This window comes from Chanodichthys erythropterus, chromosome 21 (genome assembly GCF_024489055.1).
Source record: "Chanodichthys erythropterus isolate Z2021 chromosome 21, ASM2448905v1, whole genome shotgun sequence".
Classification (NCBI taxonomy): domain Eukaryota; kingdom Metazoa; phylum Chordata; class Actinopteri; order Cypriniformes; family Xenocyprididae; genus Chanodichthys; species Chanodichthys erythropterus.
The window spans coordinates 14,366,526-14,378,874 of record NC_090241.1 but is presented as its reverse complement, the minus strand read 5'-3'; the positions used below and the strand labels follow the sequence as shown (position 1 = coordinate 14,378,874).

At 43.3% G+C, this 12,349-nt stretch overlaps 1 protein-coding gene across 1 annotated transcript in view; it reads right to left on the bottom strand.

The window, feature by feature from the left end:
• Nucleotides 1–716: 716 nt before the first annotated feature.
• Nucleotides 717–12,349, bottom strand: part of rab11fip4b (RAB11 family interacting protein 4 (class II) b) — a 47,411-nt gene continuing 35,778 nt past the window's right edge. Inside the window, exons 10-13 of the mRNA XM_067373808.1 lie at nucleotides 12,113–12,250; nucleotides 11,254–11,412; nucleotides 3,390–3,533; nucleotides 717–2,640 (exon numbers count right to left, since the gene is read on the bottom strand). Coding sequence (XP_067229909.1) covers nucleotides 2,524–2,640; nucleotides 3,390–3,533; nucleotides 11,254–11,412; nucleotides 12,113–12,250 — 558 coding nt within the window. The 3' untranslated portion in view covers nucleotides 717–2,523. The remainder of the gene's footprint in view (nucleotides 2,641–3,389; nucleotides 3,534–11,253; nucleotides 11,413–12,112; nucleotides 12,251–12,349) is intronic.

Sequence of the window (12,349 nt, the reverse complement as noted above, 5' to 3'; positions counted from 1 at the left end):
TTTTGTCTCAAGATGCACACCTGTAATGTTTTTTTTTTTCTGAGACATGTTTATAAAAAGCTACTTAAATATCCTGCCGGGGTTTTGCCGAATTTCGACCCCCTGCCAAATTACTGCCCCCCTCATTGAAGTCGCTACCTGATTGCCTAATCTTAACCCCACCCCTAATCCTAACCCCTACCCCTAAACCTACCAATACTAAGGGGGTAATAATCTGGCAGGGGGGTCGAAATTCAGCACAACAGGTGTATTCAATCTGGTCCATTTTTTTACTCCGGAAAAACTAGTGCGATGATGAAGCTAATACGAATTGAAACTGCTAACAGCGCCCTCTGATGGTGAAACCAAACACTACAATGTAAGGATATCAATGTACAGACAATCTGTAGGCTCTGAAACGCTTTTTCATTCTTGCCACATTATGGCAAGTCAAGACATCTAGTCTCTCTGAACTCAGACACTTTTAATATTCTTTGATTACTAATATGAATATGGCTATAATGCGAAATATATATATATATATATATATATATATATATATATATATATATATATATAGCTTTTCCTTGTATGTGATGAGTTTTATTGGAATATATAGGCTACATTGTATCTATAACTTGTTTCTCTTGTTCTTGTACACCAATTATGAGATTCATAAATCTCATTTCCATATAATATAAACCTCTTATTGATTCTGTTTGCATCAGTCTTGAATACAGTGTCATGCAATATATACCAAACCCTTTCAGTCACAAATATGGAATTCTGTATTGTTTTATTTTAAAATTTCAGTCTGTTAGTTTCTCATGTTACAGTTCAGTAACTCCTGACATGCAAAAGTAAAAAGCCTGTATGCACATCTTAATCATAGGGATTAACAGACATCTGAAACAGAAATAAGCCCATTACAGTATTGCTAAGGCATTTGAGAACAGTCTATTATTCAATTGGTATACATTTTGTGCAAGTGTACATATCCCTTTCTGGATAAAAGTGTGTGTGCATGTGTTTGTATTACCATTCAGCATGTTTTTGACCCAGTCTGCTCTCTTACAAACAAACAAACCTAATACTGTCTTTATTTCCAGCACCTCGTTTATAAATGTATAAAGAGAATGAGAAATAATCAGATAGTAGTCATGGTGTTTCTACGCGTAAAGTACTTACAAAGCGAGAGATAATGTAAAAGCAATGAGTGGTACAGAGTAAAAAAAGATTTTTTTTACATCATTTACAAGTTGCTAAAATCCCACACATAGTACATATAAAGTGTAATATAGCTCAGTAATTATTTAATGTGTGACTGGAAAAAAAAAGTCTACTAGTGAGTGAAAAGGGAGATATGATGAGAAAATGTGTACAATAACATTTTCAGGATCTCATAATACACTCAAATGTAGGCCTGGGGGTGGACTTGTAATTTTAGTATGCTCTAAAAAAAATTAAGACTCATTTACCATTCAAAAAGTTCAAATACCAAATATGAAACCCCCCTAGGATGTGGACACAAATTCATAGTTATCAGTGTTCATGTAGACCTGCATCATTTATGTTTATTTGTATTTGTAAGTTACCCATCACATTTGCACATTATAGAAAATCATGAGATTGTTGCATCTGAAATTATTAACATAATATTAAATATTTTAGTTTGGAAGAACAAGTGCAAGTTCCTTTAAGACCATTAAGAACATAATTCAGCTGATGAACAGACAGGTCTTAAACTATTATGCTAAAGCCTCTAAATAACCTGAAATACTACTTGTTTTGTACATTCATTCACAATGACAGTTTACATTCAGCCTCCTGCATTTTTACTCATTTTTGAAGCATGTACAGATTATTGTCAGAATAAACATCTCAACCTTATATTGCAAACACAGACTAGAGCATTGCCCTCATCTAAAATGGATTTCTTTTACAACAGGCAGTGTTATCAAGTTCCATTACCAGCTCTGATTACCTCTCCTCTATTCTTCTCATTTGTCTCTCCTTACCTCTTTCCTTCACATGCCATATAATAGGACGACGGTCAAAATAACCTTCTCTTACCAAAATCATTACATATGCACCTACAAAAATCTCTTTCCTCTCATCAGATACAGCAACTCTGAATGGGACAAGCTCTGATGGCCATTGAATAAGTTCTTCTTTTTCAATCAATCACCCTTTTTCATCACATTCCAGTGCAAACTCGGCAAATATCAACAATCCGTAACGCAATACACTGCGTGAACACCCAGTGCTAAAATATTCACATATTAGTTGGTGCAATTTCAGTACCCTAACCATAATGCCATTCCAGTAAAACTCCCTTGTGTTGTACAGAGCCACAAAAATGCCCTTTAAAAGTGCATGAATATTTCAGCCAGTATATTTTAAATTTTTGTAACATGAGATAGGTGCACAAAACACCAGCATATTGTAGTTATTGTGCATTTAGAGGCACAAGTCATTTAAAGTCCTGTGCTACCTCAGGGGGAGCTCTAGGTCCTCTGTTTCTAAACAGCTTATGACAGGTTTTTAGTTTTTGATTTCCAGAATAGATGGGTTGTGGTCCAGAATGGATAAAATGATCTTGTCCATGTATTGCCTGAGACGGAAGTTGATCTCCTCTTGTTCCTTGAGGGCTTCCATCAACTGTGGGAATCGAAACAGCGTTAGAATGATATTGAACTGGTTGATTGTATAGGTCTCTAAAAACTGAAGATTTTGACTGAAATTTGAGAACTACTGAGGAGAAAATTTTCCACAATCACAATTTTCCTTTTTAGGTGAACTACTCCTTTTAAGTTTCTTTGTTTACAGTAAATATTAGTGGTGTAACCACCATAAAAGTATGAATGCAATGACAACGCAACACTTTAGTTTTTACAGTGAATGAGTACATGGTAAGATGTAAATAGCTAAACATTTAATATTTGACCACTGTTTTACAATAGATACTGTATGTTCTACGACCCACAGTAATATACGGTGATGCAAACTACTCAACTTCTTATGGAATTTCACAATTTTTAATTGAAAATATGCTATCATTTACATGATCCATGTCATTCATAACTGAATGTGACTAGACGAAACATTTTGCAGTTTTGACATATTAAACATTCAAATAAGAGTCAATGTGTGCATATTTTTAAATAAAATATTATTTGCAAAGAATTTAAATGGATTACTTCACAACTAGGTTGCCATTAAAACTGGACCTTTTTACCGTTATTTCTTTTAACCCTTTAATTATTTAATTTCTTTAAATAAAAAGACACAACCCCTCTACATATTGTTCTCTTGTCCACACGCACACATTAAAGCTGTGTTTTCATTTACAAACTTCCTCTAGGATGTTCCAATTGTATCAGCAGATCAAGGTTATGCATTTCTCTTACCTGGTCACGGGACGCATGATCAATCTCCATGGCCAGAGACTGCGCTTTTGTCTGTGTGGCAAACAGGTTTTTGGCCTCATGGAGGCTCAGACTGAGAAGCTGACCATTTAGATCTTCATTCTGTTCTCTCAATTTTTGGTTCTCCTGTAATGGAAAAGGAAAGAGGATGGCGTTACAATTAACCTAGAAAGATGTTCCAAGAGTCATTTTGCTTTTCCTTTTTCATTGTGGCCTAGTTGTGACTGAAACAAGAGAAGTTGGTTAGATCAGCTTCTGCTGGCAAACAGAAAGCAGTAACCTGCAGATGAAGATAATCTGGATTGAGTGTGTTTGAATGTATGAATGTAGATTGGAAAAAAATATCAGATCACATTCTTATAACAGCCATACACTAAATGTAATACTACTATTAAATCTTTATTTTCACAATAATGCAACAGCTATATTAGTTAATATAGCTCTATTTTGATTGGTCAAGCAGTGTCTAAAGCCGTGTTTCCACCACAAGAACTTTACCCAGGAACTAGGGACTTTGGGATGGTACTCAATAGTCGCGTTTCCACTGCCGGGCCAAAGGCGGGCGTGCTAGTGCGTGCCAGGGCTGGTTGCGTTTCCACTGTCACTTCCGGGGCTTTTTTTTATTTTATTTTTTTATATATTATAAACTAAGCCTCACTTCCGGGGCTTGATCGCGCCTCTTCGGTGCTTCCTCGGTGCCAAAGGCATGGGTTTTTTGGCCTGCTGAAAACCTTGGTCTAAAGCGGGCCAGCTGGGGCTTGAGGCGCGGTCGAGGTGAAAGGCGGAGCTAATCGTAGTCAGGTGATGGTCTACACGCTGGAATGGGTTGGGTTGTGTGACGTTTGATCAAGGGAGGTGTGTTTAAGGGCGGGTTTTAGATCAGCGCTGCGGAGCTAGCGGACCGACAGTGGAAATGCAACTTGATTTTGGCCTCAGTGCCTAAGGTCTGTGGCCATAGGCCCAGCCCGGCACGCTGTTAGCCCTGGCTAGCACTGGCCCAACAGTGGAAAAGCGGCTAGTATGTTTTGACTGCAGGGACCAGGGTCTAAATGAAGTTCCAGGTAAAATCCTGGGTAATTTTGGTGGAAACGAGGCTTAAAGTGCATATTGCAGGTTTAAAAATTTTTTCGAGATGAATATATAACCTTGTTCAAAAATACCATATAAAAAGGTACTGCAAAAACCGCTTTTTTTTTTCAGTTTCGCGTCATTTTACGTCACTACAGGGAGATGTTCGCAGAGCTCTGTGTTGATTCAGTGCAGAATATATTGTTCCCTTTCGATACTTCACTCGTACTGCGTATGGGGAAAGGTCTCCCTTTTTCCCCGCTGCTGAAGCCTTTTTCAATAATGCACTGTAACTTCATCGTCATTGGTTCACTCATAGACAAGTTGTTGAACCAATGACGACGCGGCATAGCTGCGCGGCCTATGGCGCCAAAGCGCGCGAATATTCCCGCCGAAATGGGCGGGGTTAGGGGCTATATAAGCAGGCGTTTAGTCCATAGGATTTCAGTGTTTTCTCCTTTAGCGTCGACCTCTACTTCTCTTCGCTGATCTCCGCCTGAAGCCGAAGAAGCTCGCCGCCTCCCTGACAGCTCTCGCCGCCGTCTGAAGAGGCTCCCGCAGCGGACTCGCCTGGACTCGCCATTTGAGGACATCGCTGGCGCCCTCACTGACTGCAGCTACAGCGCTGTCGTCGAGTCGCCGCCTCCCGCTCCCGGCCGCATCCTGTGCGTCCCCTGCCGCCATCCGGCGCGCCGCCTCAGAGCTTCACCTGCGGCTCAACGCCGCTCTAAAATCAGCAATTTTCAGCGGTTTTCACCGCTTCTAAAAGAGCTTCTCACGGCACCGGCGTCTCACGATGCCCCGTCACTCATGTGCTACGTGCAGGACCCCCCTGCACGATAGCGACGGACACTCCGAGTGCGTCGCCTGCCTGGGCAAGCCCCATGCGGACGGCGCGCTTGCTGGAGACTCATGCCCGCACTGCGAGTGCATGAGTCTCAGTTCCCTGCGCTCGCGGGTCGCCTTCTTCACGGAGGGCAATCTCGCCGCTCGGCCAGGCTGCCTTCGCACTCCATACAATGGCCATATTTCAAGTCTTCCAGGCCAAACTCCTCAGAAACAAACTCCAGCCCCAAAAGCTCCCATGAGTAATTTCCCCTCCGCCTCGTTTAATTCCGGGCGTGGGAAACATGCTCCAAGTGACAGCTGGGCCCACACCTGTTGCGCCCACTCCAAAAGCCGTTTTCACGGCGAACAATATTTTACCTCATCTCAAAAAGAGCAAATTTCCTCTTCCACCCCTCTCGGTGTACGACCCCCTCAACGGCGGTCTGTCACCCGATATCATTCAACCCCTTGCCACTCGGGCCGAGGCCTGGCAGGCCATCCCCAATCTGTCAGAATGGGTTATGGGGATCGTAACCCAGGGCTACTCGCTCCAGTTTGCACGACGGCCCCCTCGCTTCGGCTGGGTGCTTCAAACCTCGGTCAATCCGGACGACGCGCATGTCCTCCGGGCCGAAGTTATGACGTTGCTAAGAAAGGGAGCTGTGGAAATAGTTTCCCCGGCAGAGAGCGAGTCAGGCTTTTACAGCCGCTACTTTCTGGTCCCCAAGAAGGACGGTGGTCTCAGACCCATTCTAGACCTCAGACTTTTGAATCACTCCCTCATGAGATGGAAGTTCAAAATGCTGACGCTGAAACAGATCTTCGCGCACATTTGCCCCGAGGACTGGTTCTGCTCGCTGGACCTGAAGGATGCGTACTTTCACATCCAGATAGCCCCCCGTCACAGACGATTCTTGAGATTCGCATATGAGGGAGTGGCGTATCAATATACGGTCCTGCCCTTCGGGCTGTCTCTGGCTCCTCGCACTTTCACCAAGTGCATGGACGCGGCACTTTCCCCTCTGAGGCAGATGGGAATCCGGGTCCTAAATTATCTCGACGACTGGCTCATTCTAGCCCGTTCGCGAGCCGAGCTGGAACACCACAGATCCGTGCTCCTCAGCCATTTACAATGTCTGGGTCTCAGGGTCAACTTAGCCAAGAGGTCGTTGTGCCCCACCCAGCGAATCTCGTATCTGGGGGCAGTTTTCGACTCAGTCCGTATGACGGCAGTTGTCTCGCCGGAGCGTGCTCTAGCGATTAAGCAGCTCGCGGCCTCAATCAAGAACAAAGCCTGTCTCCCTCTGAAGTTTTTCCAGAGGCTACTAGGGCTGATGGCTTCCGCCTCCCCGGTGCTGCAGCTCGGCCTTCTTCGGATGCGGCCTCTTCAGTACTGGTTGAAGTTCCGGGTTCCTCCCAGCGCCTGGCGGCACGGCCGCTTATGTCTCAAAGTCAATCAGGCCTGTCTTCTAGCTCTGAAACCTTGGATGGACCCTACGTGGTTCAAGCGCGGAGTACCCTTACAGGCGGTCTCACGAAGGACGGTGCTCTCAACGGACGCTTCCAACCTCGGGTTGGGGCGCTGTGTGCGAGGGCAGACCGGCCTTCGGCTCGTGGAGTCACGAGGAAAGCCGTCTACACATCAACTGCCTAGAGATGCTAGCAGTGATGAAGGCCCTTCAGTCTTTTCAGACTCACTTGACAGGACGTCATGTTCTAGTCCGATCGGACAGTATGACAGTGGTGTCATATTTAAACCACCAGGGCGGTCTCTCGTCCAGCCGCTTATGCGCTCTGGCGAAACGTCTTCTGGAATGGGCTCTTCAGAGGCTTCAGTCGCTCAGAGCGACTCATGTTCCTGGCAGGAACAATCTGGGCGCAGACATGTTGTCACGGAGCAACATCCCCTCCGACGAGTGGATGCTCCACCCCCAGGTAGTCCTCAAGATTTGGGAGTTCTTCGGGAGGGCAGAGATAGACCTCTTCGCCTCAGAAGACAACTCTCATTGCCCAACATTTTTCTCGAAGGAAGTCGATGCTCTGGCCCATACATGGCCCAGCACGCTCCTTTACGCCTTTCCTCCGATCGCACTGATCCCTCAGGTTATCAGGCGCATCAGAGAAGACCAACACCGAGGACCAAACCTGGTTCCTCCAGAGCGGGGCTACCAGAAGGACTCTGAGCTGTTGATTGGTGTTCCTCACGCAACATAGACCCTGTGGAGAGTGACGTATCCTTCATACTGTCTTTCCTCCAAGAACGCTTGGAAATGGGGCGCACCCCTTCTACTCTTAAGGTTTATGTAGCAGCCATTGCGGCCTTCCATGCTCCCATTGCTGGCCAATCAGTGGGACATAACGGCCTTATAATCCATTTCCTGAGGGGTGCTAGGCGATTGATTCCTCCTCGCCCCCTCACCGTTCCCACTTGGGACCTCTCACTGGTCCTCAGGGCCTTAAAGGGTACCCCCTTTGAGCCAATGGGTTCAGCCGATCTCAGGCCCTTAACGCTTAAGACCGCTCTGCTGTTAGCACTGGCATCGGTTAAGCGCGTTGGCGATTTGCAGGCCCTCTCTGTGAGCCCTGCATGCCTTGAATTTGGGCCTGGAGACTCGAAGGTCGTTCTCAAACCTAGGCATGGCTACGTTCCTAAGGTGCTCTCAACCCCATTTAGAGCTCAGGTCATCTCGCTTCCTGCTCTTCCTCCCTCGGTGGATGAACGAGAGCTGGAGCTACTCTGCCCAGTCAGGGCATTGAGGACCTATGTGGAGCGATCGCAGCCTTTCAGGCAGTCGGATCAGCTCTTTGTTTGTTTGGTGGCCGCTCCAGGGGGTCTCCGGTCTCAAAACAGCGCCTTTCCCGTTGGATAGTGGACGCTATTAACCTGTGCTACTCCTCACTGGGTGCAGACTGCCCCATAGGAGTCAGGGCCCACTCCACTATAGGAATGGCTTCCTTGTGGGCTTGGTCCAACGGAGTTTCCATTCAAGACATCTGTGAGGCGGCCGGCTGGTCTTCGCCGTCCACTTTTGTCAGATTCTATCATCTCCGATGTCCCGACCTTGCAAGCTCGGGTTCTTTCAGTGTGATTTAGCGGCCTCTGGTGAATTCCGCCTCACACAACCCCAGGAATTATTTCCTTAAGTGTAACTAGGGTTCGGTTATGGCTTTGCCTTCTCACTTGTCTTTTGGACCCCCTCCCATGTGTCCAAATACAGGCTATATCGTTCCCAGCCGTGGCACGGCGTGGTTGAATTCGTTCCCCATACGCAGTACGAGTGAAGTTTCGAAAGGGAACGTACTCGGTTACTAACGTAACCTCGGTTCCCTGAGATACGGAACGAGTACTGCGCCACTTGCCGTGCCACGAGGCTGTGGCTTCAGGGTCGTCACTTCAGTCGATTACACTGAAATCCTATGGCGAAACGCCTGCTTATATAGCCCCTAATCCCGCCCATTTCGGCGGGAATATTCGCGCGCTTTGTCGCCATAGGCCGCGCAGCTATGCCGCGTCGTCATTGGTTCAACAACTTGTCTATGAGTGAACCAATGACGATGCAGTTACACTGCGTTATTGAAAAAGGCTTCAGCAGCGGGGAAAAAGGGAGACCTTTCCCCATATGCAGTACTCGTTCCGTATCTCAGGGAACCGAGGTTACGTTAGTAACCGAGTACGGTATTTAGCAACAGCGGCCGTGAATCAGTGTGTTTTCGGTAGTTTTTGTATTCTATTTATCATCGTAATGGTAAATTATTGTGTTTGTGGAGGTTGCACAAACTTCAGCCTGTCAGGACATCGAGTACAGAGGTTTACTAACAAGAAAAACTACGCTATCTTCTGTTCCGGGGTTTGTTTTGTGCAGGTGAAGAGACGGGACTTCACTTCTGCATGTGCTTCGAAAAATGCATTCATTTTAGACTGGAGGATTATCATCCTGGCGATATGATGGGAGTTCAACATTGTAATACTTCTGTAAATGATTATATTAAATTAATAAACTTACACACGCTATGCTTCTTCACCGTTTTTACTTGAATCAATTTCAACACTGATACATACAAATTATTTACACATGCATACAGTCTCACACTTACACAAAACAGTTTTGAATGATGTGCTGGTAATGTAAATACTCCAATTTCATGCATGCCATATATGTAAACTTATATATACACATTCAAGTTCACACAACTACATAATCACGGCGTCATATACATCCTCACACTATCGGTGAATGGGCACGGAATAAACTCATAACACAGAATTAATGCATAAAGGATAACATGAAACACATACAGTACACTATATGTTTGGCCGCCGGCGGGAGACATGATCACGGATCCGTCAAGAGATGCAGCTCGATGAAGACTTACGGTGCACATTTTAAGTTTTGTGTTTGATTATTACATTTGCTAACTACCAAATCAGTCGTGATGAGAAACGGCTATATCACGTAACGTTAGTGTGGACGGATATTAACGCGTGTGACATACGCTTGATCAAATTTATTTGTTTCTGTTAGTAATCAGTTACTCCTAGATGACCAATAGCTTTGCTATTGCCTGATTCATGATAATAATCTGTACAATATTGTGATCTGAGCACATGTCGTTACCTAACGTAATCTATAAGCTAACACCGGTCTCTGTCCTGTTCTTCACTGCTTCTCCTCACACAACAGCTCAATTTGTCTCTTTTGACCGTTATTCTGTCTAATTCTGGCCTGTCCCTGCTCTCTTGATCACATAGCAGGCTAATTGTATGGCTGTGATTAGTTATACGAGTATAAATAAGCATTTACAATTTCCTCAGCGTCCGAACTGTCATTGCGTTCCATTGTTTTCCTATAGTTTATATTGATCGCGCTCCCTTCACTGACGTCACGTCCGATTGGGCATTTTTCAGATGCGGAAGTAAAATTTTCTCACAAAAAACGACTCCAGAAACCTATGTAGCGTATTTATGTGTGTTTTTTCAAGAAAATCTATTTCATACATTATTTTTCTATACATTGAATCACTAAAGCTCTAACCTGCAATATGCCCTTTAAGAGTGCTCATTTTTAGTATAATAGCAGTGGGATATTTCACTATTTATACCACTCCACAGTTAGATATGTGCGATTTTGCATGGGTGAGGAGTGGTTACTTGAACGTTGGAACATCAGTGGGGAGTTGGAAATGGAAAATTAGAGTGGTGTGAAAACAGAAAGCTTTGAGCAACATGCCCTGTGATTCTGCTTTAGGCACAAGGTGATATTCTTGATATTCAGTACACCAGTACTTTTGTGATTTTGTCTAATAATCCTCTTCTTTTGACGGCAACATGGAACTACGAAATCTACAACCTACAAAAAAACTAGCCTATATTAGATGTTAGGTGAGAAGACTGGAAGATAATCTGAAAATAGACTTCTTGTGAATGAACACATTAGTGGTTAATGAGATGATATTAAGTCTTCTCAAGAATTACAGTTTACCATCAGACTCGGAAAGAGTCGTGCCCGAGCAGACACAAGCTGCTGAAGGTCAAAGGGCATGTCCTTGGAAACACTCCTCTGCATATACACACAGTAAAAAAATGATGAAGTAAGAAACAGAAAAAGACAAAGAAAGACTTGAAAAAAAGATCACTGTTGTCTGGTGCTTTTTATTTTTATTTATTAATTTTTTTTTTTTTTTTGCAAAAAGTGGAGACTGCCTGAAGGGAATGAAGCTGACAGCCTTCACACATTTAAATTAAACACTATATAAAATAATAACATTTATAAAACACAAAAAGTAAATAATTCCTTTTTTTTTTTTTCTCTCTCTCAACGGTAGTCATGGTTTCATGTGAAAATGTTAAATAATTTGTACTCATTAGGTTTCGTCAAAGATCTGACTATGTGGGACTACCGTAGTAGAAATATACATGCTAAGAGATTGAGCAGCTTTCCATGTCTCTCACCTGTTTTAGTCTCTTGACCTCCTGTTCCAACTCACTCTCACGTGTTCGAGTGCTGTATTCTGATAGGCTAATGGAAGGTCTGCGAACACGCCCCATTCGTTCTGCCTCCAGCTTGTATACCTGGAGGTGCTCCAGCTCTCGCCGTAGGTCCTCAATCAGCTGAAACAGAAGTGGAACATAAAATACACTTTTGAAAATAACTTCAAAAGCACTAAGCTACTGAACTGAGAACACTTCTGTTTTATATGTGGTCAAGGGCAGGATTGGATTGCTGTGTAGTCGATGGACAAAATATACTATATAATATACTAAAAATTCTTGTTACTAAAAATGTATTTAGTTAACACTTTGTAGTACACTAGGGGTTCAAGTGGTAACTAAATTAATTTTGTTTTAATACAAAATGCACATTTAAGTTAATATTCATGGTGTCTCAAAATAGCACAGTTGAGTCCACTTAGATGTTTGATTATGTTAAGAATTTTTAGTATATCAAGTACAAAATTAGTGTGTGAAAAAAAGAGCACTTTGTGTACTTTTTTTTTTTTTTTTTTACCTGGGTAAATACATTTTAAAAAACAACTGCCATAAAAGTAGATATAAAAGCTTAGGAAGAGCTTTTGACAACTTGCTGAATAATGAGACTGTTTAAATGCCATTTTTACAGAGTTTACTCTAAATTTATTACTGAAACTTTAGTGACCACTGCCCCCTGATCGAAATCCTACTTGTCAAAATCCCTATTATCACAATCTTTACATAAGTTTCTATGGGATTTTCTATAAATCAAAGGTTGTCCAAATTCTTGTCAGTTTTAAACAGTGTCAGAAAATAAGCACATTTTAGAACATGGTTTTACCTCCTGCATGGTATCTCTTTCCTTCTGGAACTCATTTCTGTTCTGTCGTAGCTTGTCCATCATCTTCTTGTACAGATCCATCTCATCTTTCAACCGCAGGCTCGTATCCTCCAGTTTATCTGTCATCCGCTGCCTCTCCTTCACAAACACAAATGAAAATTTAAGCAGGTGTACAGTCAATTTAGACAATTATTTGTCATTTATTTAAAATCCCTATTGAATCCCTAAAATTCAGCT